General features: G+C 44.3%; 1 protein-coding gene across 1 annotated transcript in view; it reads left to right on the forward strand.

Annotated features, from left to right (window-relative positions):
- The first annotated feature begins 323 nt into the window (after positions 1-323).
- The window catches only part of TRPA1 (transient receptor potential cation channel subfamily A member 1), a 50,240-nt gene continuing 24,758 nt past the window's right edge, over positions 324-25,805 (forward strand). The window contains exons 1-14 of the mRNA XM_066624405.1: positions 324-397; positions 658-837; positions 3,390-3,552; positions 8,560-8,735; positions 10,874-10,981; positions 13,219-13,327; positions 14,547-14,692; positions 16,345-16,481; positions 16,992-17,040; positions 19,267-19,366; positions 19,453-19,553; positions 21,728-21,897; positions 21,983-22,147; positions 24,309-24,423. Coding sequence (XP_066480502.1) covers positions 721-837; positions 3,390-3,552; positions 8,560-8,735; positions 10,874-10,981; positions 13,219-13,327; positions 14,547-14,692; positions 16,345-16,481; positions 16,992-17,040; positions 19,267-19,366; positions 19,453-19,553; positions 21,728-21,897; positions 21,983-22,147; positions 24,309-24,423 — 1,656 coding nt within the window. The 5' untranslated portion in view covers positions 324-397; positions 658-720. The remainder of the gene's footprint in view (positions 398-657; positions 838-3,389; positions 3,553-8,559; positions 8,736-10,873; positions 10,982-13,218; positions 13,328-14,546; positions 14,693-16,344; positions 16,482-16,991; positions 17,041-19,266; positions 19,367-19,452; positions 19,554-21,727; positions 21,898-21,982; positions 22,148-24,308; positions 24,424-25,805) is intronic.

Genomic DNA, 25,805 nt, shown 5'->3' on the forward strand with positions numbered 1-25,805 from the left:
AGCGACCCAGGCGCAGGTCTTCAGAGGCGCGCAGCTTCCGCGCCCCGCCCAGCAGACTGCGCGACGCCACCTAGGCTGGCCAACGCCGACTCCCGAGCGCCCGGAGGGGAGGGAGGCGGGTCTCTGATAGGCGCCCAGCACGCCAAAGGCAGCGCTGAGGGGAGGGTTTGTGGTTCTCCAAAGCAGTTTCCAGGCTGGCGCTCGGAGGTGCCGCAGGCGCTCTCCCAGCCTGAGAGCGCGGGGTGTTCCTCGCATGGAGCTGGGCTTCTGCTCGCCAACAGGAGGAGGAGACAGTCCTCAGCAGTAAGTCCCGTTCTCGTCAATGGAGCTTGCCCCCAGCAGGAAAGTGTGGAGAGGACTGCAGCCTGAGTCCAAGCCTGTGCCTCTCTACTCAGAAGTAAGTCCTATTGTAGTCAATGGGTAAGTGTGGATAGGGTTGCAGCCTAAGAGTCCAATCCGATGCCTGTCTACTCGGAAGTAAGTCCCATTAGAGTCAGTGGAGCTCACTCCCAGGAAAGTGTGGAGAGGATTGCAGCCAAAGACAGCTGAGTGAACGCGAAGGCAGCTGCAGGTCCTGTCCTGAGCAGTAAGTAAGTAAGCAGTAAGTCCCTTGAGGGACTGACCAGCCCTTCTGCTGTCTTCTTGTCGCGGCTCTAGCAGGGGCTGAGCGGAGGAGCGGCATCCGGGAGCAGCAGCTGCTGCAGGAGCGGACTGGGCACCATGAAGCGCTCTCTGCTGAAGTTCTTCCAGGCCCGGGAGAAGGAGGACTGCACTGCCTACGAGGGGGTCGTGTGCGACGCGGACGCCGCCTCCCTGGCCTCGCAGGATGTCTTTAAGGTACAGCTGCCCCCCCTTGGTGGGAGGAGGGGGTTTTGGGGATGGGAGCTGCGAGAGAGACTTGGGAATGATCCAGCTGGGCAGAGGCTGGCCTCTTTTCTCTTTAGCTTCTGCTGAAACAGCTGTCATGACAGCCAGGCAGAAGTTCAACAGGGAACGTTTCCCCATACCTCAGAAAAAGGCTATTCTGAAGGATAGGATTCAGATGTAATTATAGAAAAGGAATACTGGGAATGCCAAAATATGCTGTGGACACTTGTTTTCCAAGTTCTTGGGATTCAAATTCAAGTTGTTACTTTTTTTTCTGTCAAGAGTCCTGGACAGGTGCAGGTCAGGTAGAGATCCAACAGGTGCTGTTTCCCAGCACAGAGATGCAACAAACTTAAGGAGAGCCCCGCTGGATCAGGCCAAAGGCCCACCGAGTCCAGCTTCCTGTATCTCACAGTGGCCCACCAAATGCTTCAGGGAGCACACAAGGCAAGAAGACACAACCAGTGTCCTGGTGCCCTCCCCTGCATATGGCATTTCCCCCCTATCTCAATCAATGTTGTAATCCAACACACCACACACACTGGTTCCTTACAGAGGATAAGAGGTGACCTGTGCAGTTGTGATGTTATGGAATAGTAAGTGATTCTTTCGAGTTAGTCTCTTTTAATAGGGGGTATCTAAACATCCTAGCTTGGCATAGAGCACATGCTTTGCATGCAGAAAATGCCCCATGTTCAATATTTGGCATTGCCAGATAAGGCAGAACAATTCCTGTTTGAAAGCACTTGCCAGATGTTGTCAACAGTATAGAACTAGAGGGACTAATGGTCTGACTGGTATAAAGCAGCTTCTTATCTTTCCCCCCTTCCCTGTCGAGTGTTACCTGCATTGGGAGTGGGTTGTACCTGATGGCTCTACCTGTACCTGTACCTCTAAGGCCACCCTAGAGTCAGAAACAACTGTAACATTCTAATTCGGATTTGAAACTAGGGGTAGTCTTGAAACCCTAGCATGTACTCATATTTTCTTCCCATCAAGCCCTGTAAAGGCTGTTTTCAACTTTTTAGGTAGCATGTTGCATAGGAAAAGTTGAATGTGCTTCGTTTTCTGAGCAGGGATGTACATTCTGGAAGACTTTCCACAGAGTTTACATCTTTACTGATAAACAGATGTGGGTGTGACTCATTCTGTGTGATGCTGCCTGCTGACACATGTGGCCATTTTCAGTATGTGCATTTCCTGCATTTGTAATTCTGATGTGAAACCTACGTCCTTTTGACATTTGTTCCCTTACCTCTGCATTGTAGCTATATCACTGCATCAGCACTTGGATAGGACTGGGCCCTATGACTTTATAAAGCATAAGGACTTAGGGCCTGATCCAGATCCCAGCGCATCTGCTTATTGCCTGTGCGCACTGTCACAAACATGCTGTAAGGCATGTTTGCAAGCCTTACCGAGGACCCAGTGTCAGAGCTAGCACAGCACGAACCTGCGCTGGACCAGCTCCAGCACTGAGCTCACATGCTGCCACCCAGCGTTTGCCCAGAATGCGGGGCGGTGGAGAGGTGAGTTGGGGTATGGGGGGAGGCGGAGGGAGGTGTTCCAGGTGGGAGGGGGTGGGATGGTAGAGCTTAACTCCACTGGATCCTGAGCTCTGTGTGAGGCCGCTTGGCCTGACACAGGACTCAATGATTCTTTGCTGGCTCAAGAGCCACTGTAGAATTGAGTACCCCATTGTAGGGCTACTTCACTTACTCGGGAAGTGAGTAGCTGCTGAGGAGCTGCTGTGGACTGCCTAGCATGTGTTGGAAGCTGCAGTAGCCATTTTAAGATACTAAAAGAATAAACCACTAATCTAATGGAACTCTGATTGGAAAAGAGAAGATTACTAAGACTTATTGAGAAAACGTTTCAGTGCATAGAATTTCTTGCCAGATTTTGCAAGCAGCCATGAGAAAACTTGCACTCATAATAGTAGTCTGAGTGGTAGTGCCCATCAGGAGCTCTTTAGAGGTGTTTAAGTCAGAAAGGCTGGGAAACCTAGTCAGGGGGAAAATAAATCTTGTCAAATTCCATCATAAAATGGGTAATATAATAGTACGTGTTTGATGGTCTCTACCTCCCCATTTCCACATGGGTAAACCCTCTCATTCATTGGCTTATTTTTATAACTCCCATCTGAAACACCAAGAGTAATAGGCTCCATCAAGGTAGAGTGAATGTCCTCTTGTGCCCCGGATGCTCCAACACAGAAAGGTAAACAGCTAGAACAACATATCTAGCTCTCTTGGCTGCCAGGAAGCTTGGTGTTTGATTAATATCCTCCTGCCTTGCAATGTCAAGCAGCCTGTCTGATAGCTGCTTTTGCCTGATCTATATCTATTTCCGGGATGGTCAGGGAAGAGAGGCCCATCCTCATTAGTTTAGGAAGTACTGCCTTTAACCATGAGGACTGGAAGTCAGCAGTATTTAAACTAGTATGTTTCTGGTTTCTGGAGTACTCATAGTCTATTGTCATTAAAATAAAGAATATTGTAATTTTTAAAATTAAAAAATAGGTGATCTCAGATGGAAGTGCCTGCAGACTTCGAAGCTTCATTAAGAAGAATCGTGATGGACTTTGCAAAGTGGATGATCTAAATGCAACTCCATTGCATCATGCTGCAGGAAGAGGTCAACTTGAATTAATGCAAATGATTATAGATGATTCTTCAGCTGAAGGTGACAAATAAAAAAAATTATGTATCCTTAATTTGCAGCATCTCTCTATGCACATGTGCACACACCTTTGCACATATAATTTTGTTAGAGAAACTTTGCTTGAAGCAATCTTTTTATATTCTTGGTACTTCCGTCTACTTGTTATGTTAATAAAGATGTTAAGAAATAATTAGAAAGGACAAAGACATAGGGTTGATTCTCATGCAACACCAAGTATGGTTTGGTTATTTTCATGATCCCAACTTCTACTCTCCCTCCCTCCCTCCTTCTTTCATACACCTTAATTCTGTCTTTCTGGCTGTGACAGCCATATCATGCTATTAGACCTGAAGTAGAGGATTCAGAATTGAAAATGCACTTCAGACTGTGCTTTCCCACTATAGTGTTACTGCTTTGCATGCAATGGCAAACTCTGGTTTGCCATGAACCAGGAAGTGAGGGAGGAAATTCGAGGAGGAAGCACACAACCCTAGGGTCAGCCAAACCAAGGTTTCAGGACTCGGGGCCCAATCCTATCCAACTTTCCAGCTCCGGTGTAACCACAGTGCAACCCCATGGAAAGGGAACACATGTTCCCATACCTTAAGAAGGCCCCAGTGACTGCCCCTCCACCACAGGATGCAGTGCACACTCTACTGGCACAACAGCACCAGCACTGGAAAATTGAATAGGATTGAGCCCTCAGTCTGTGCTGTTTCTGTTGCCACAAGAGCCAGTAGATTTGGATGTATGAGTTTGCAAGTGAAGCAGCGGAGCTGTCCAGCAAGGAAAGAAAGACTAATGTTGAAGATAGATGCCAGGACCTGTATTGTATTGGCAACCTTCAGTCTCGAAAGACTATGGTATCGCGCTCTGAAAGGTGGTTCTGGCACAGCGTCTAGTGTGGCTGAAAAGGCCAATCCGGGAGTGACAATCCCTTCCACACCGGGAGCAAGTGCAGTCTGTCCCTGGTCTGTCTCCCTGGCTATGGGCCTTCCTTCTTTGCCTCTTAGCCTCAGACTGTTGGCAAAGTGTCTCTTCAAACTGGGAAAGGCCATGCTGCACAGCCTGCCTCCAAGCGGGCCGCTCAGAGGCCAGGGTTTCCCACTTGTTGAGGTCCATCCCTAAGGCCTTCAGATCCCTCTTGCAGATGTCCTTGTATCGCAGCTGTGGTCTACCTGTAGGGCGCTTTCCTTGCACGAGTTCTCCATAGAGGAGATCCTTTGGGATCCGGCCATCATCCATTCTCACGACATGACCAAGCCAACGCAGGCGTCTCTGTTTTAGCAGTGAATACATGCTAGGGATTCCAGCACGTTCCAGGACTGTGTTGTTTGGAACTTTGTCCTGCCAGGTGATGCCGAGGATGCGTCGGAGGCAGCGCATGTGGAAAGCGCTCAGTTTCCTCTCCTGTTGTGAGCGAAGAGTCCATGACTCGCTGCAGTACAGAAGTGTACTCAGGACGCAAGCTCTGTAGACCTGGATCTTGGTATGTTCCGTCAGCTTCTTGTTGGACCAGACTCTCTTTGTGAGTCTGGAAAACGTGGTAGCTGCTTTACCGATGCGCTTGTTTAGCTCGGTATCGAGAGAATGAGTGTCGGAGATCGTTGAGCCAAGGTACACGAAGTCATGGACAACCTCCAGTTCATGCTCAGAGATTGTAATGCAGGGAGGTGAGTCCACATCCTGAACCATGACCTGTGTTTTCTTCAGGCTGATTGTCAGTCCAAAATCTTGGCAGGCCTTGCTAAAACGATCCATGAGCTGCTGGAGATCTTTGGCAGAGTGGGTAGTGACAGCTGCATCGTCGGCAAAGAGGAAGTCACGCAGACATTTCAGCTGGACTTTGGACTTTGCTCTCAACCTGGAGAGGTTGAAGAGCTTTCCGTCTGATCTGGTCCGGAGATAGATGCCTTCTGTTGCAGTTCCAAAGGCCTGCTTCAGCAGGACAGCGAAGAAAATCCCAAACAAGGTTGGTGCAAGAACACAGCCCTGCTTCACTCCGCTTCGGATGTCAAAAGGGTCTGATGTGGAGCCATCGAAGACAACAGTGCCCTTCATGTCCTTGTGGAAAGATCTGATGATGCTGAGGAGCCTGGGTGGACATCCAATCTTGGGGAGAATCTTGAAGAGGCCGTCTCTGCTGACCAGGTCGAAAGCCTTTGTGAGATCTATGAAGGCTATAAAGAGTGGCTGTCGTTGTTCCCTGCATTTCTCCTGCAGTTGTCTAAGGGAGAATACCATATCAGTGGTGGACCTGTTGGCTCGGAATCCACACTGCGATTCTGGATAGACGCTCTCTGCAAGTACCTGGAGCCTCTTTAGTACAACTCGGGCAAACAGCTTTCCTACAACGCTAAGGAGAGAGATGCCGCGGTAGTTGTTGCAGTCACCCCTGTCACCTTTGTTCTTGTACAGCGTGATGATGTTTGCATCCCTCATGTCTTGAGGTACTTCACCTTCTCTCCAGCAGAGACAGAGGATTTCATGCAGCTCAGTGACGATGATCTCTTTGCAGCATTTTAGGACTTCAGCAGGGATGCTGTCTTTTCCAGGTGCCTTGCCAAAGGCAAGGGAGTCCAGGGCCACGTGAAGTTCTTCTAGGGTTGGTTCACTGTCAAGCTCTTCCAGCACAGGCAGGCACTCAATGTTGTTCAGTGCTTCTTCGGTGACTACATTTTCTCTGGAATATAGCTCAGAGTAGTGCTGCACCCAGCGTTCCATCTGCTGCGCCCGATCCTGGATGACCTCGCCTGTGGCAGACTTCAGAGGGGCAATTTTCTTCTGTGTTGGACCTAGGGCCTGCTTGATACCATCATACATCCCCTTGATGTTGCCCGTGTCAGCTGCTATCTGTATCTCGGAACAGAGCTGGAGCCAGTAGTCGTTAGCACATCTCCTGGCAGTCTGTTGGACTTTGCTGCGAGCAGTTCGGAGGACCTGCAGGTTGCGCTCACTGGGACAGGCCTTGTATGCTGCTTGAGCTCTCCTCTTTTCCTCAATGACTGGCGTCAACTCCTCAGAGTGGGCTTCAAACCAGTCTGCCGCCTTGTTGGTCTTCTTGCCGAATATGGACAAGGCGGTGTTGTAAACGGTATTCTTGAAATGTTCCCATCTGTTGGATGCGTTTGCGTCGGCCGGGCCTGGAAGAGATTCCTCAAGCGCTTGTGCAAATTCCTCCACTTTTTTCTGATCCCGGGAAACCTGATTGCTGAACAAATGGGGGTGGGGGGAGCTGTCCATATGGTAGCTCTAGCAAGGAATTGGGCAATATGGGAATTGCACCAGTTAGATAGCCACTGAGAACTCAGAACAAACCTTGGAGCCCAGTCCAGTTAGTGGAGGCCCTAATTTCTACGCACGCAGGTTCAGTCAGGGGGTAGGGTTGTGAGGAGAGCACTCAACCTTCCAAGGTTGACTTATGTCTTGGTTTTCTGTTGTCTTTGAGGAGCCAGGGAAAGTAGTTGATCCTATAGTATAGAGAGCTCTAGCATGGAGCACTTGGTATATCTCTGAGTCCCTACTTTCAGTTCCATCATGCTCTATAACTGCTATTACACAGTCCCTACTAAGGGTGCCAGTTCCTCCTGGTTGCAGCATGTAGTGGGGTCTGAGAGGAACTTTTCCTACTCTTTTACAGCGATCCCATGTGACAATCTTTAGAAGATCAAGAACTGAGAACACAGAACTGAGGCACAGAATACCATTCAAATAGTCATTCTATTCACTAACTGTTGCAAAACTAATTAAAATCAAATTATGCAGCAGCTGCATTTATATTGTACTAATATGATATTTCTGTATGGAGACACATTAGTGATAATTTAATATGATACTGTGAATACAGCAGGCTTGGCACCTCTGGATTTGAATATTGCATCTGTTTGCATCCAGGAGGTCTTTTGAGGCATGGGGAGATCATGCATGACCTGCATGCCTCAGAAGGCCTCCTAGATGCTTCTAAAAGGTACTCCTGATTTGTTGGAAAACCGGAAGTGCCTTCCAGAAGTATTCAGGAGGCTTCTGAGGAGGCCAGGAGGCTGCACGAGACCTTTAGAGGGCCAGGCACGGCTGCTCCCAGTAAGTTTAATTGTGACAGTGTGCTCTTCCCCCCCCCCCCAATGATTTCATTATCTGAGGAATTTGGTTTCTGCAGTGGGTCCTGGAACAGATCCCTTGAGGAGATTTGGGTGCATGACTATTTCACTACACAGTCATATAGCCTACATTACTTTAGCCATTCATCATGGTATTAGGATGATGTAACTTGGCCATTGGACATTCTCTTTTTCTTTTTTACTTCTCTACTTATTTAGCAAATTTCTACCAGAAGCAATCTTAAGAGTTTGGTCCTTTAGGCACCTAGGATTTTTAGAAAGAAATTTAGAAAATGATTTTCAAAGGGTTAAATAGAGAAGTGCTTGTGTGATTCCTATTATTAGATTCCTGTTATTATCTAGTGATCAAAGTGAGGGTGCTCTCTTATCTATACACCAGGACATGGTCACTAAACATTACTTTTAGATGAATGTGAAATAAAAAAATCTTACAGACCATACATTTATAGACCATACATTGATATAGACCATACATTTGTAGCATGTTCTAGAATAGGGGTGCCCAAACCCCGGCCCTGGGACCACTTGCGGCCCTCTCAGTGCGGCCCTCAGGGAGCCCCCAGTCTCCAATGAGCCGCTGGCCCTCCGGAGGAGCCCACACTGGCCCGACGCAACTGCTCTCAGCGTGAGGGTGACTGTTTGAGCTCTTGCATGAGCTGTGGGATGAGGGCTTCCTCCAATGCTTGTTGTTTCATGTCTGTGATGTAGTAGCGGCACCAAAGGAATGCACAACCCAAATACTACAGAACAAAGAAGCTACGGAGAGGATGGTATTTAATTTTTTGTTAGACCAACATCTGCATTTACTATTTCATTATTTTGTTATAAGAATAGTACAAACATTTGTAATTGTATGTGCCACAGAAGTGTGATGTTAACATTTGCTCTGTTTTCCTATCCTTTGACCTAGTACTAAATGTGACTGACTGTTCTGGAAATACCCCATTGCACTGGGCAACCAAAAAACGGCAGGTTGAAAGTATTAAATTACTTCTCAGAGGAGGAGCCAACCCAAACATTCTTAACTCCAGTACGATGGCTCCACTTCACTTGGCTGTGCAGTCTCTTTACAATGAAATAGTTAAGGTAACTCTAACTTCCAAATGTATATGTGTGTAAACGTCTGAAACGAGCAGCATTAAAACAATCCTTGGATGGTTATTTCCCAAACTGTAAACTGAACTGGGAAAGCTTTTATTTACGTATTATTGAATTGGCATAATGAGGTCTGAATTGTCCAAGATACTGTACTACACCAAGGATGTTTATTGAAATTATTTATTTCCTGCCTTTCCTTCCAAATAAATGGACTGCTCAAGGTGGAGTACAGCTCTGCTGAATCCAAAACCTGGATCCTCCCAGCCCAACACAGGACTACTTTACTCTGTGCCAGCTGTGTGGGACTTCTTACATTTTACAGGGGAAGGGGAAAAATGTCCTCTTCGCCTGAGGAGGTGTCAGAAGCTGCTTATGGTGTCTATAGGATGCAGCAGCAGTCATTTCAGCACCACTGCAGCCTTGGGGGCAGGGTATCTCAGGATTGGGCTGCCCATTTGCATCTGAGTGAGAAAGATTCAATGACTAGAGGCAGGAGCTTAAATGGTCTGTTTTTTTCCCTGAGGGCAGGAAATTTCCAGGTTGGACCAGTGTGTCCCAAGGCTGATAGGGCAGCTTTGTGCAAGATATGACCTGCTGAGGTAATTTCTGCAATGCTTCTTCAGGTTGTTCAAAGGGGGGGGGGGCTAGAGAGGAAAAAAAGTTTTGAATTCGGTTTGATGGCTGCCCATCTGTGGTCATCTCTGCATCATTTGTGATCAAGAGGAACATAAGTCTGGTCTGGGCTCACTGGTATTTATCCTAGGCCAGTTACGCATGTCTGAGGCACTTCCAAAATATTAGAGAGGCCACATAACAGAAGGAGCATACACAGCTAATGATAGTAACAAATAATGCTTTTTTTCTTTGTAATTTTGCATCTGCAAAGTTACTTTTACAGTGATGGCTGTTATTGGCCATCCACAACCCACTTTTACATGTCTGTAAGCACATTGTGGATGAAATTGATTTTTTTTTTTGCACCCACCTAAATAAACAGAGTTTGGTATCATCTGTATGCTGATGACCTATTTTTCATCTTTAACTATGCTAGAAGCTGTGGACCTAATTGTCACCAGTGGTTGAACCTGCATAAATTGAAGCCGAACCAACTAACATTGGCTTAGCAATCCTTGAACTGTAAGGAAGGTGCATTCAGTTCACAGGCTGGGCCTTGTTCTACACTTGACAACTCTCATTTGTACTTAAGAACAGTCCCACTGGATCAGGCCATAGGCCCATCTAGTCCAGCTTCCTGTATCTCACAGCGGCCCACCAAATGCCCCAGGGAGCACACCAGATAACAAGAGACCTCATCCTGGTGCCCTCCCTTGCATCCGGCATTCTGACATAGCCCATTTCTAAAATCAGGAGGTTGCGCATACACATCATGGCTTGTAACCCGTAATGGATTTTTCCTCCAGAAACTTGTCCAATCCCCTTTTAAAGGCGTCCAGGTCAGATGCTATCACCACATCCTGTGACAAGGAGTTCCACAGACCAACCACATGCTGAGTAAAGAAATATTTTCTTTTGTCTGTTCTAACTCTCCCAACACTCAATTTTAGCGCATGTCCCCTTGTTCTGGTGTTATGTGAGAGTGTAAAGAGCATCTCTCTATGCACTCTGTCCATCCCCTGCATAATTTTGTATGTCTCAATCATGTCCCCCCTCAGGCGCCTCTTTTCTAGGCTGAAGAGGCCCAAACGCCATAGCCTTTCCTTATAAGGAAGGTGCCCCAGCCCAGTAATCATCTTGGTCGCTCAATCACAAGTCGCTCTAGTCGCTTAGTCTACTTCTCTAAGCTCTAGTATTGATTAGTGTAATGTACTATGCATAAGAAGTTCTAGCAGTTGAAAAATGCAGTGACTTACCATGTGAATTGGATCCTGAGAACAAATCCAGGCAACTTTTTGAAAAACCTGGGTCAAGAATCAGAAACCATGTGCCTCCAGAAACCATGTGCCTTAATCCGTCGACCCATAGTTACCCATGGAGAGAGAGAGCAGGCCTGCCAAAAATTATCATGTAGGTGCTCTGGGGAAGATGTATCCTATTGCCCTGAGACTAGTACAACAAAGATATGGTAGCAAGTTCAACAAACTTTTGTATTTTATTTTAATGTTTAGATTTTAGCTGAACACAGCTCTACAGATGTAAACCTGGAAGGAGAGAGTGGGAACACACCTATATTAGTAGCTTGTTATAAAGATAACCCTGAAGCACTGAATATTCTGGTATGTATAACAATTGTGTGTCTGTTCATCTATGTATTTAGTATCTACCCTTTCGTATTTCAGTATAGTATAAAAAGTATAACCTACACACATTTGAGTTGTGGCTACAAGATTCTTCATTACTGAACAACAGAGTATGAGAAAGTCTGTTGTGGTATTTGTTGTTTGTCTTTTTTTCTTTTTATGAAAAGGGTGTTAAAATGTTTTGTCTGACAAATATGTGATGAAACACCTGATAAAAGAACAGTGGGTAGGAGGGTGTTTCCTTCCATGCTGTTTCTGTTTAGTGTTGCCAGCCAAAAAATGTTTTGCAAATTTTACGTAATACTAGAGTTTTATGAAATTTAAATCAAGGACTAAATTTAGGACTAAATTAGGACTTCCTGCATCTGCTAGAAAAAGTACCTTAAGGCTCAGCCACAATTCATATTTATTGCCTCTGATATAGAGAGGGACAGAAACGTTTTTTGTGCCCATTGTGCAAAAGTATGCGGAGGGGGTGGGGGGCTAAAGCAGGGCTTCATAGAGGGTTAAAAAGGTAAAGCAACTTTAAATATCACTGTGATCATTACAGTGTAATTGTCTCATTACAGTCTCATTACAGTGATCACACTTTGTAAAAGTACAAAGCTGGTTGTGTTCCATCTAAAGAAGATTAAAAGCCCAAACTTATCTAAGTGGTCTGCTGCCAGAACTAGTGTTCTGACTGCAAAACCTGCTTTACAGCTATCCCAAACTGCCTGCTAGCAGCATGTAGAGCCATATGCTACTATCCTGCTAATGATGACGCTGGACCAGCCTCTTACAGCGCAGCAGCAGCACACAAGACATGGCGAGCCCTGTGGAGGGTTGTGCAGGGCTTTCTGCCCCCCCCCCCCGAGGCTGCAGCAGGGACTGGTAAGTGCATGCCAGTCCCTGCACTGACGTAGCGATGCGATCCTGGGGAACGCTTTGCTGCCTTCCCCCTGCTGCTGCCCCTTAAGGAGGCAGAGTCCAGGGCCTACAGGCTGGGGCGTTGCGACTTCCCAGTTTGAGAAGCCCTGCACTAGTCACTGACACAGGTCACTGGTACATTATTTCATTTCCCAGTGGGAGTTGCATGTGCATCTGGTGGCATCACAAGAAGCAGAGCACAAGTCTTTCTTGCTTGTGCTCTGCTTCTTGTGATGCCACCAGATGCACATGCAGCTTCTTTTGGCCCTGACAGCACTGACCTTCTTATTGGTGCTGGTAGGACCAGAAAGAGTGTGAGACAGTCGCATTGCAAGTCCACCTGGCACCATACCCATTAGGAAATGGGAATTCACTCAGGCAGGATCATCTTATGATTGTCCATTTCTTAATTGGAGGGGCATCTGGTTGCTGAACGAGAAGTAGCACTTCATGCACTGCTTCTGAATCTTGTAGAAAGCCTGTCCCCACTTTCAGCTTCTGCAGAGAACGGCTGCAGAAGCTAATTCCCTTCTTGGCAGCAGGCCCCCCTCATGGGTCTTGGCAGGTGTCTGATGATACCAGGTGGATGGCAAGTGTCTGATGATAACTAATGGTACCAGGTCCAATCCAGCAAAGTTATGGATGTCTAACTGCCCAGTCCTTTCCCCCATTATTGGTGTTGATGCAGCTGCACTGGTAGAGTGCATGCTGCATCTGATAGTGGGTGGGGGGCAATCAGGAGGCCAGAGGTAAATATTTTTTAATTTACCTCTGCATAGACTCACTGATGGCCTACGTGTCTCCTTAGACCCAAGCCATCTATATAGGTGGTGTAACTCCAAGGAGAGAAGAAGGGGTGGGAACCAAAAAATGGGAAATAGGATCTGCATGTTCATTTGCTGCTGAGATTGTTCCCCCCAGTCTGCTTCCTGCTTTCCCCCTCCCCTCCTTGGAGCACCCTCAAATTTCCCCATCCTCACTTCCACTGCCAGTATATCAGCACCCGTGGAGCCCTCCGTAGCTACTGCTGTATGTGCCATGCCTCTTGCTGTATGCAGCAACAGTCTGGCAGCATGCGACAATGGCCCAGTTTTTGCACTGGTATAAAGAACCTTGAGCTGCTGGAACAGCACCTAAGACCTATTTGAAATCAGTAGATGTGCTTGATAGTGTCTAGGTTAGGCTTGACCACAGTCCATAAATGTGGAAATGGGAGAGTGTGCAATGCATTCTACATTTCTGGTTATGCATTCTATATAATTTCAGAATTTATCATCTAACTATTATTTGATCCTTCCTTTCAGATAGAAAATGGCGGTCTTATAAATAAAGCAAACAGTCTGGGCTGTATGCCAGTCCACGCAGCTGCATTTTCTGGTGCAAAATTATGCTTGGAGATTGTTATTAAAAAAGGTAAATACAGTTTTGACATCACCTGATTATTGCCAAAATGGTACATGGCCACTCATTGAGGCCCATGTACCCATCATTTGGCTGGGTGAAAATGGTTTTAAGCATAATTAAATTTGTATACAACTGACTGTATGATTTCAGTCTATTTATAAATATATCCTAGCTTTAAGAATCAGGCCTGTGATGTTTTGAATTTCTGTTGCCCTAGTCCAGTGGTTCCCAAACATTTTCAATGGGTGGTTCCCTTGACCTACTCAGCTATTGTCTGTGGCTCCCTATTAGGCTACAATCCTATACATTGTATAGGACAGCAGGGTTTTTGCCAGGATTCCGTGGCTCCTCTGTCTGGTTTTGCAGCTCCCTGGGGAGACACGGCTCACTGAGAACCACTGCCATAGCCTTAGGAACACTTATACATTTTATTATCTCTCTAACAATACAATCCAAACTGCTGCCTGAGTTGGCGCAGTCTTCCCTGTGCCAGCTTAGTGTGCCACAAACATGCTGTAAAACATGTTTGTGACTACTCATGAGCTGGCAGCTGCGGCTCAAAGGCCTGCGTCAACCTGCCAGCACTGCATCTGGGAGCATGCGTGAAGCAGGTAGAGCTTGTGTTGGAAGCTGCAGGGGCATGGGGAAGAAGGGGGAAAGGGGGTTTCTGGACAGGGGGAGGGCAGAACAGGGGTGGATTGGGTCCGGGAGGGTCACAGGATCAGCTGAAGCCTCTTCTGGCAATATCCTAACCCCTTCCCAGTCATTCAAGCATTACATCGGGCTTCCCAGATTTGCACCAGTTAAATAGCTGGTGTGGATCCATGAAGCCATATAGGTAGGCTGGGGCTTGACATGGTGTAAGGGGAAAAATATCCCTTTACCCCAAGGAGACCTTCAGCCACTTTCCATCCTGTGCAGGATACAGTGCAGGCCATGCAACCTGGCTGTACTGGTACAGGATAGGATTAGCCTGCCCTTTGAATGCAAGTTGACATTATTAGCAAATGTCTTGTTTTTGAACGTACTGGGTTACTGTATCATTTTTATTGATTATATTTGTTTTATATTCTTAAATGTATCTTCATAAATCACGTTATATTAACAGGAGCTGGTTTTGCAAAATTAAAATGCTCCAAACATTGGGAATAAAGATTTAAAAAAAAAAAGTGTGTTTGTATCTCTGTATCTTTGCACTTTGTAACCAATTTGCATTTTAATTTTTAAGGTGAAGAGCTAGGCTATTCCCCTGAAAATCACATCAATTTTATTAATAATGGAAAATGTAGTGCTCTTCACCTGGCTGTTCAAAGTGGTGATTTGGAAATGATTAAAATGTGCATTGAATATGGAGCACAGATTGATCTTAAGCAGGTAATAGCTAACGTAATACTTTTTGATGATAAATATGTTTGGCATCATATGGCTAAAGTTAAGCTTTTCTAAACTGCATTTATTTTAGCTGAGATATTTAGGCTGCAATCCTTTGCACACCTATCTTGGAGTAAGCCCCATCAAACATAAAGGCACTCATTTCTGAATAAACTTGCATAGAATTGTACTGTAAAATGTGTGCTTTTGGCTGTGTAAAATTTGGCTGGATTGTAATCACTATTGTGTATTGTTCTCATCCGCCTATTCCCATTGTACCTCATGCATTTCAGAATTAAAATACCTACTGAAATCCTATCCATTCTTACCTGGGAGTAAGCCCCATTGACTATAACAGGACTTACTTCTGAGCACACATGAATAGGATTGGACTCACAATTACTTTAATTATAATGGGAAAAAGATTTAAAGAAGGCTAGATTTTGGAGAATGAAGAATTAGAATTCTAGGAATTGCATGGTCTACAGGGAAAAAGTAATATAGCATTGTAGAAAAGAAGCTAGTAATTAGAAGATTTGTGTATGTAACAAAACAGCAAAAGGTTCAGAAATCTCATAGATTCTATAAAACATTTTCAGTGGTTATGGACAGGGATGTCCACTCCCCAAAACAATAATTTTTGGATTTCACTTTGCTGCTTTGCTTTGTAACCTGATTTGTTCCACTGGTTCCTTTTAACAGTTTACTTTGTTTCATTCTCTATTCAGAGTGACTTCATTTCAGACTTGCTTTTTGAATATTTAGACTGCATTCTTATATACACTTGCTTGGAAGTAAATCTAAGTTAACTCAATGGGACTTCTGAATAGCTGTACATTAAGATTGCCTAGTTTAGTTGCTTTTTAAATTTAATTTCAATAGGCAAAATTAATTTCACTAAAACCTTTTTGTTTTCAGAAGTGAATGAAATTGAAAAAGTTAGAAATACTCCATAAGAGGCAAAACTGTTTCCTCTGACCAGGGTAGACCTTTCAATTGACTAAGGAAGGACTAGGGCAGGGGCAATTGAAGCTTGATGTGTTTCAAAGGTTTCTACTGCTCCTGCCACATGTTTTTGTGGCCAATTAGCATGAAGCTTATAGGTAATTGATTTTTTTTGTAAGATCCCTGCATAGAACTGGCCTGTGAATGAAGTAGCCAGGCAGTAAAAAACTACCTCAGATGGTTTTGCTGCAGTTTGGAGAGCTTGCAAGGTTCTTGCTTTGTTTAGGGTATCTCTGCAGTATCTCCCAAGCAGTGTGTGACTCTCTCCAAATCAAATGCACCCCCATGGTTGTAGGCATCATCACAAGATTTGTGATCAGTCATGGATTTTTCAGTGCATCACCTCTACCTGAAGATTGGAACCTGCTGCATGGATACACTTATGACATGGTGTGTGGCTTTTCTTTCCTGACAAAAAGATAGTGAATGAAATCCTGTATTTGGGCTGTAACAAAAAATGTTGATTGGTATGAACTGACCTTAAGAAACAATAAAAATCCCAAACAATATTATGAACCTCTGAGCTGCATTTTCAGTCTAAATTTTAGTCTATACAGTATGGGTTCCGGTCAAGTATGAGTATATAAAAACAACTGTCATAGGAATAAAAATAACTGAGTTTTCTTGTGCTTTATATTTTCTCCTCACAGGGTAACAAATGCACAGCTCTTCATTTTGCTGCTACCCAAGGAGCTACTGACATTCTTAAATTAATGATGTCATCTTATACAGGAGATGAACCTATCATTGATGCATTAGATGGAAATAAAGAAACATTGCTTCACAGGTGAGACTTTTGCCCAATTCTACTGTATTTGGAATTCCACTGGAATTCCAATCCCACAATATTTCAAGAAATAAACTTTAAAAAGAAAGGGGAAACTGTTGGGATGAACACACACACACACACCCATCTACTTATCTGTATTGGTTTGACTGCTAGGCATCTATATGTATAATTCAATAATTTGGATAGTTTGAAGTTAACCACATGTGTCATGGGTGTAATCCAAAATATGCCTATGCAGAACATTTTCATTTATTGAAGAGAAATCAGTAGGGAATCCCCTCATTGTTGTCATAAAAAAACAAACAAACAGGGAAACAAATCATAGTTAGAGCTTCATGTCTAAGGGGAGACTGAATTGGGACAAGATTCTGCAGCTGAAATAACGTAATCTTTTCAGCATCTTAAATGAGGTCAGAGAGAAAAAACCATAATGTCTTCTCCTAAACATCATTATGTCCTCTTATTGTGTTTTCTAACATTTTGATTTGCTTTTCATTTTTCTCACAGGGCTGCATTGTTTGATCACTATGAACTTGCAGAATATTTGATATCAATGGTAAATATTTAATTTAATTTCCAGTAGTAATAAAAGCTGGTCATAACTGTCACTTCAGGTTGCATGGTAACGTGCACAAAGGCACACTTAAAAAATTAATTTCCTGTTTAGTACAGGAAACTGAAAAATGTGTTGATGCTAAACAAGAAATTCTTGCAAATTATAGTGATGATATTGGCTAGAATCCAAAAAAATCAATGTGAGTGGAGGAAAGAACCACACAGGCAAGAAGGCAGTAATTTCATTGCATTAGTAGAAATGCTATTTTTTAAAACTGAAAAGTGACTTGTATCTTTGCCAGTAGGAAGTTGACTGCCACTGACATGGAAGCTGTGATCACATGCATTGTAATCTATGTTTGCTTATCCCTTCCTTGGACTTTGATTGTAGTTTACCACAGCATCAAATGGAGAAAGTAAAGAAGGAAATAAAGCCAAATATATCACTTTGTATTTGAAGTTTTCTAGATTTTTGTATTAGAAACAAACAAGAAAACCCATAAAGAGTAACTATGATTAACAGCCCAATCCTAAACTGCCCAGTGCCTGAAATGGCTGCTGCTGCATCCTATGGGCACCAGGCAGCTGCTGGCATCTCCTTGGCGGAAGGAAACAGGTCTTGCAATGGGACTACTCTAGTATGCGCTGACTATTTTGCTGGTACAGAGTTGAGAGTCCCTGGGTTGGAACAGAAGCCCAGACGTGAGGTTTGGGATACAGTGGAGCAGAGCTCCTCCAGTTCCTCCCCTCCCCCCATTCCTCCTCCCTGCCCTGGATTGCATCCCAACCCTGACTGACTTCTCTGCTGCCTGGAGCTCTTCTGTTTCTCTGGGCGGCCTGTGGTGGGTGTCCAGCTGGCACTGGGTTCAGCATGGATTAGAACTGAGCCAGTGCCAGCACTGTCCCAGTGCTGAATACCATGGGCATGCCTTACAACACATTTGTAGCACTCAGTGCCAGCATAGGCCTAGTGCTAAGAGCTCAGGATTGGACTCTAAAAGGATAAAACTAATTCTATAATAGACGTTTACGGCAACTAAGTTCAAGCTCCATTAAAATAGAGAATCTGTAAATTTTTCATAAAATTAAAGATGGGGTTGGCTTTCCAACCAGTGTTACCACACTGTGAAAACATAAGCTCCTTTCATGAAAGCAAGGAGCCTTTTGTTTGTGGAAGGGTCCTTGCACAAGTTCATCATGTCAACCTGGTGCATGTCAACATGCGCAGAATGGCATGTCACTTTTCATGACAGCTGTAAAGCACGCTGCACCGCAGGAACATGAGTTTCAGTGGCACAGCAGACCCATTGGGCCCTGTGATATTTTAAGAAAGGTCTTCATCAGATCTACCCATCTGACTTTCTTTTCAGAGCTCCATCACTTGATAAGTTAAAAATTGTCACTTGGCCCTGGGTGGATGTGGTGTTAGTCACCATTCTCAGTTAGTTGACTCTCCCAGTATATTACATTACACTACCATTGTACTCCTTGTACATGAACCTATGAATGCCAGTGCGACTGCTTATAGCAGTGAGCCATAAATATGGATTTAAAGGCCCTGTTAAATAAAGAGGAAAATGGACCATGACATTCTTAGAAACAGAGTTTTCAAGAAAACGTAAGTATAGAACAGGTTTTATTTCTTGCATTGTCATTATATTACTGAGCTGAGGCATCTCCCTTATGAGGAAAGGCTACAGCATTTGGGCTTCTTTGGTCTAAAAGGAGCCTGAGTTGGGACATGTTTGAGATGTACAAAATAATGCAGGGGGTGGATAGAGGGATGTTCTTTTTCCCTCTCACACAACACCAGAACCAGAGGATATTCACTAAAATTGAGTGTTGGGAGAATTAGGACAGACAAAATATTTCTTTACCCAGTGAGTAATTGGTCTGTGGAACTCCTTGCCACAGGATGCGGTGATGGCATCTGGCCTAGATGCTTTTTAAAGGGGAATGGACACATTTCTGGAGGAATGTCTGTCACAGGTTACAACCATAACGTGTATGTGCAACCTCCTGATTTTAGAGTAGGCTACCGCAGAGTGCCAGATGCAAGGGATGACACCAGGATGCAGATCTCTTGTTGTCTCGTGTGCTCTCTGAAGCACCTACCAGCACAGGTGGGTCACTGTAAGATATAGGAAGCTGGACTAGATGGGCCTTTAGCCCAGTCTAGCAGGGTTCTTATATTTGTATCCATAATTCTTGATGGATCTAATTACAGGGAGCAAAGATCGATAGTGTTGACATTGAGGGTCGAACGCCACTACTTCGCGCTACATCTTGTGCATCATGGAAAATTGTGAATTTATTACTATCGAAAGGTATGAACTGAGAAAAAGTGGCACATTATTTTTTTTCCATTTGGGTTCTATTTGAAATCTCTCATTTCTTTTTTATATTTATCTAGGAGCAAATGTAGATTTAAAAGATCAACTTGGTCGTAATTTTTTACATCTAACAGTATTGCATCCTGGAGGATTACAACATCTGAATGAAAAGTTTTTGCAGGTAATAATAATAATAACAACTTTATTTTTACCCCGCCTTTCTCCCCGAAGGGACTCAAGGTACAAGGAGAATCTATTTGTGTATATTAGTGTTACAAAGATTCATCCTCCTGTTTGAAAAGCAATATTTTCATGCTCTACAAGGACATAGTTTTTGGAAGTACATTTAATACAGTATTTGCCTCTATTCCCCCGCAATAAAGCAGAAAGATTGAGTTGAAATGGGCCACAGTTTATTGATCAAATACAAAGATTTGCAGCAGTCCTAACACAAACCAAAATAAACTCCCTTTATTTTGTGTGAGTTTCTTTCCTTATGGGAGATAGAAATCTACTGTCTATTTCCCCCATGGGTGACCCATCCTGGCTCCAAGCCAACAATTGCCAAAGATAATTGCAGCTTATAAATGTTTACCCCTTTAAGGGGGTTTGAGGAAAATCTGGATTGCACCATTCTCCCTAAACTGACCAGCCTTTGAGGTTGACTTTACAATCCATGGACAAGATGTTCCCAGCTAGCTTCCCTGAGCCAAACAACCTCTAGGAACCAGTTCTAGCCCCCACTTTATCCAGTCCACTTCCTCAGAATGCACATCAGTCCCTAATCCTAATTTATAACCTGCACTTATCTGCCACATGGGGGACTAGCTTGGAGTTTGGCTCTCCCTGACTCCACTATCCCCCAAATATCCACCAAACTCTGCTGCAAACCTGACAAAATATATTTGCTCCCAAATTAGCAAGTGGATTTGCTGATTCCTCTATTGGATCAAATGAGAGGGGAGAGACTGGAGCATCCATGACTGGAGCTCAAAGCCCACCTCCATTTCCATGCAGCTCCAATGACCTGTCTCCTGTCTGCTTGTCTGCACTGGGGGCAAAACACCGGTTAAGTCAACATCATTGTGGTCAGCATCATTGTAACAAACTCATGGCTCTCAATATAGATGTATTTGCTTTAAAATATTGCACATCAACTCATGTCATTGTTACCAGAGGAAGAGGGTGTAATATATTGAGATTTACACTCATGTGCCCCTCATAAAAGAGAGCCATTTTTTCCTGCATTTATTGTGCAAGTGAGCAAAGGATGTAGCAATGCTTTCCAAAAAAAATCACTGTGTTTTTGGAGCACTGAAAGTCCTAAGTGTTGTTTCCTAAGGAAAAACATTAGTAAATTACAAGTGCAGCCTATATATCCACAGATTTTTTATCTGCAGATTTGTCTCAAAGCGAATGGGGTGGGGGGAACTGAAAGTCACACACACCTTTGCCTTCTTTGCCCTGCGCTGGCAGCCCAAAACACTGCCAAAAGGCTCAAAATAGGGAAATAGCCCTAGAGCCCTGGAAGAGGTTCCCCTTGCAGTAAGGAACAGTAAGACTCCTGGAGCCCCTGAGCAGATGCGTGGCTACAGGTGGGGCAGTGCACTAAGTTTTGCAAAGAACCTTTCTGCAGGGTGCAAGTGGCTCCTCCCTCTCCATTCGCTTCACCCCTGCCCACATGGCTCCAAAGGGGAGGGGAGGAGCTGCTTGCAGGCTGTGGGAGGCTAATGGCTCCCAACAGGAGGAGCTCTTGCAGGCTTCAGGAAGGCTCTCTGCAAAACTTAGTGCACTGCCCCCCCTGTAGTATCCCTCTGCCCCTGAGCCAGAAAAGAGACTGAAGAGGGGAAGGGGGGGAGGAAAACCTCTGTAGCCAGAGCATGTGCAGCAGGGTGGAGCGCTCTCTCTCTCTCTCTCTTTCTCACACTCACAGGGGCCGGTTTGGCAGCAACAGAGGGAATTGCTTTAAAAAACCCAGGGAGTGTTTGACCAATCCCCCCCCCCACCCCAGATGGTGCAGGCTCTCCTGCTCCAGCCTACAGAAGCAAAACAACCCAGCAAAACTACAATGCTCTCCACACTTTCCTGGGAGTAAGCCCCATTGACTACAGTGGGGCTTACATGAAAGAAGCGGGACAGCTGGCAACAGGGAGGGCGGAGGGGAGGGGTTTGAGAACAGCTGCCTTAGTTTCCTTCTATCTGGAAGTGTCAGGCTGCAGCGAATTTGCATAACTCTATGCAACTCAGCACAACATGTTTTTTGTTAATCACGCCAATTCACGGAATGGAACTAACGTGGATAAATAGGCTCCACCTGTATAAGTATTTTTAAAGTGTTTTTTTTGTATATGACAGATGAAGAATATTCAAGATCTTGTAACTGATGAAGATAATGAAGGGTGCACTCCACTTCATTATGCATGCAGGCAAGGGGTTCCCCTTTCAGTGAATAGCCTTCTTAGTTTGAATGTTTCCATCTGTTCTAAAAGCAGAGACAAGAAGTCTCCATTGCATTTTGCAGCTAGGTAAGCCTATGCTAGGTAAGCCTCATTGTCCATTTCAGCTTTCAGACATGGTCATTGATAATTTGCAACTAAATCTTTTATACAGCTATGGGCGTATCAATACCTGTCAACGCCTTCTACGAGATATGGAAGACACTAGACTCCTGAATGAAGGAGATAAGAAGGGGATGACTCCTCTACACTTGGCTGCTCAAAATGGTCATGAAAAGGTTACACAGTTCCTCCTGAAGAAAGGTGCCCTGTTTCTCTGGTAGGGTTATTGTTCATTTGTACCCCCCCACCCCATTGGTTGGCAACCTTCAGTCTCAAAAGACTATGGTATAAGCCTACAGCACCCAGTATTCCTAGGCAGTCTCCCCCTCCCCCCATGTTTTCTGTTAACAGAACGGAAAGTGACTTAAAAGAAATAAAATGAATTCAAAATACAATATAAAACTACAAAACAAAGGGTTGCGTTCTAATTTTTGGCAGAGCACTCCATCATCGTGAGCAGAAGAAGCTCCTTTTGAAGGAGTGTTGGCAGTCTCACAGAATTCTTGCTCTCACTCTCTGCTTGTGGGAGAACTCCTTGTGAAAGCGCAGTGCTCCTTCCTTGTCATTGGAAGGGGCTTCTGACAACAGAGTAGTACTCTGAAGGTTATGATACAACCCAGTTGGTTGTATCCCAGGTTTAGTTAGTCATGACTGTGGCTGCAATCTTATACACACTTACCTGGGAATAAGTTCTGTTTCACACAATGGTACTCACTTCTGAGTAGATAGGCATAGGTTTGGTTCTAAATTCAATTGAAATAACTGGGACTTAGCCATTAATAACTTCTTAGTCCTGACTATTTGAACTCAGGCTTCCACAGTTTTGGTTTCTGTCCATGCCATGGCAAGTAGGCTGAAGCCCTCTGGTGGAAATAGTAAGCAAATTTTGGTTGCACTCACTATAGGAGCCCTCAACACATCCACAGAGTGAAACTGAACCTATGATTTTTTCCTCCTGCTGTAGAGGAGGAGAGGAAAACGTAGGAGGCAGTTGTGACCATGTTTGAGTGAGGTTCCCTAGTGCCTCAGTCAAGCATAGCCCAACAGCCCAGCCTCATGCTTTCTTCTACTGCTTCAGAGCAGGAGATGGATACAGGGGTAGGTGTCATTTGTGAGTGTCTCCACCACACACACATCGTATCAGTTTGCAGGGGATGGATGGAGTGGTTAGAGAGACGCAGTCCCTTTCACATAACACCAGAACCAAGGGACATCCACTAAAATTGAGTGTTGGGAAAGTTAGGACAGACGAAAGAAAAGACAAAAGAAAATATTTCTTTACTCAGCATGTAATTAGTCTGTGGAACTCCTTGACATAGGAAGTGGTGATGGCATCTTGCCTAGATACCTTTAAGAGGGGATTGGACAAATTTCTGAAGGAAAAGTCCATCACAGGTTACAAGTCATGATGGGTATGTTCAAGCTCCTGATTTTAGAAGTAGACTACATTGGAATGTCAGATGCAGGGGAGGGTGCCAGGATGCAGGTTGTGCCCTGCTGTCTTCTGTGCTCCCTGAAGCTTTGGGTGGGTTACTGTGAGATATAGGAAGTTGGACTAGATGGGCCATTGATCTGATCCAGCGGGGCTCTTCTTTTGTACTTATACTTACCAGTAACTATTCAGAAGTTTTGATTTTCATAGTTCAAATTTTTGAAAAAGTTGGAGGGAAGATTGTTTCTTAAATTTTCCAGAAATTTCAAATCCCCGCAGCTGAGACTATTAATTGTATATAATTGACATTGTCCTGACACACCACTGAATAGTGTAAGAATAAAGATAGTTGCAATTCACCTGGAAGTAACTGTAGAGCAGTGTTTCTCAAACTATGGGTTGGGACCCACTAGGTGGGTCGGGAGCCAATTTCAGGTGGGTCCCCATTCATTTCAATATTTTATTTTTAATATATGAGACTTGATGCTACCATGGTATGTGACTGCATTTGGGGAAATGTTACAGACCTGTACTTTTAACAAGCTACTATGTATATTTTTTTTTAACAATGATAGTAAATGGGACTTACTCCTGGGTGTGTGTGGGTAGAATTGCAGCCTAGGGTTGTTAAAAATGTTCCTGCTTGATGACGTCACTTCTGGTCATGGCATTACTTCTCGTGGGTCCTGACAGATTTTCATTCTACAAAGTGGGTCTCTTTGCTAAATGTGCGAGAACCACTGCTGTAGAGGGAAAAAAATTAATGAATAGCATTGAACATATAGCTTATTGAACATAGCTTGTGACAACATATTTAGGCTTTAGTTTCCTTTCAGATCAATGTGAATTATATCCTAAGTATGCATGCTGTTAAAATCTCAGCCAGCAAGTGTGGTGATATATGGTAATAATATGGCAATACTATGCTCTGATTTGTTTTCAAAAGTGATTATAAAGGGTGGACGGCTTTGCATCATGCTGCCTTTGGAGGATATACTCGCACAATGAGGATTATTTTGGATACTAATGTGAAATGCACGGATAATGTGGATGAAGATGGGGTAGGTCTATGCATAGTCTTCAGATTTAGTATTGCAGTGAGGAAGCTGCATTGCAGTAGACTGTATCATTAGTTGTCACCTACAAATGATCTTTCTCTTCCATCTGTACAGAAGTGATCAGGCATGGTAATTAGTTTCCTTGTTTGTTACAATATTACCAAGTAAGCAAAATTAGAAACTAGGATTTTTTATTTCCTACCACTAAATATTGATTCTGTGCTTCAGTAAATTCAAAACTTTGAATATTGTGCCTTAATTAACTGACAGCCCAATCCATGGGGTAAGGCAATTCAGCAGCTCTGATGCAGCTTCCACTGCATCCTATCAGGAATTTTCAGCTGCTAGAGGTCTCTTTGGGGTAAAGGGACATTTGTTCCCTTGCCCTGGGGTAAGCCCCAGCTTCTGCTATGGGGCTATTCAGTCTTGAACCAGCTCAGTCACTGGCTTGAGTCTGTGTTATCCATGGAAGTAGATCAGAGCCATTTGGTTATTTGATTTTTCTCTGTAAACCGCTTTGTGAACTTTTAGTTGAAAAGCGGTATATAAATAGTTAATAATAATAATAATAAATAATCAGACCCGGGAAGGGATTCAGTGTGCATCGATGCTGCTGGCCCTGTCCCCCTCTAGGACTTGATCTCTCTTCTCCCTGACCCTTTCACCATCCTGTTCCTCACATCCCTGCCCTGTTCAACACCTTCCCCACCTCCCTCCAATCCTCTGCTCAGGCTTACCTGCTCTAGCATGTGTCTGTGGGCCTGCTGGCAGATGGGAAATTGCTTCACTCATTGATGGAGGCTGTTTTATGACAGCTGTAAAGCAAAACATTGTTGGGGAGTTGTGAGGAACTCTGATACTCCTTTTACATTATTAAAGCAACTTAAAAAAAGAAAAAAAAATCCAGTACTCAGCCCTGCTACAAGGTAAACTCTTCATCCCTTTTGTTATGAAGACAAATGAGGTAGCAAATGAATCAAGTGACTTGTGTGATTTGGTTAATTTGGTCCCTTTAGGCCAGTGTTTCCTGAACTGGTAAGTCATGACTTGCCAGGAAATTGGAAGCAGGGCATTCCCCTTAAGGGGAGTGGCCCTGCTTCAATGGTAGCGACAGTGCTGCAGAGATCACAGTGCTGCCACTGCCAAGGGGCTTATTTCTTACCTTGGGGGGTTGAGCTGGTCTCCTGCAAAGTCCTGAAGGCTTTCGATCCCCTCTGATGTCCTCCCAGGATTCTGTAAGCAATCCTTATCTCTGTTCAGCAGCTACTGTACTTCTACAGAAAGATCGGAGACAAGGATTGTTTACAGAATCCTGGGAGGACATCCTGAGAGGGGACTGCAAGCCTCCAGGACTTTCCAGGAGGCCAGCTGTACCTCCAAGGTAA

This window comes from Tiliqua scincoides, chromosome 4, assembly GCF_035046505.1.
Source record: "Tiliqua scincoides isolate rTilSci1 chromosome 4, rTilSci1.hap2, whole genome shotgun sequence".
NCBI lineage: Eukaryota > Metazoa > Chordata > Lepidosauria > Squamata > Scincidae > Tiliqua > Tiliqua scincoides.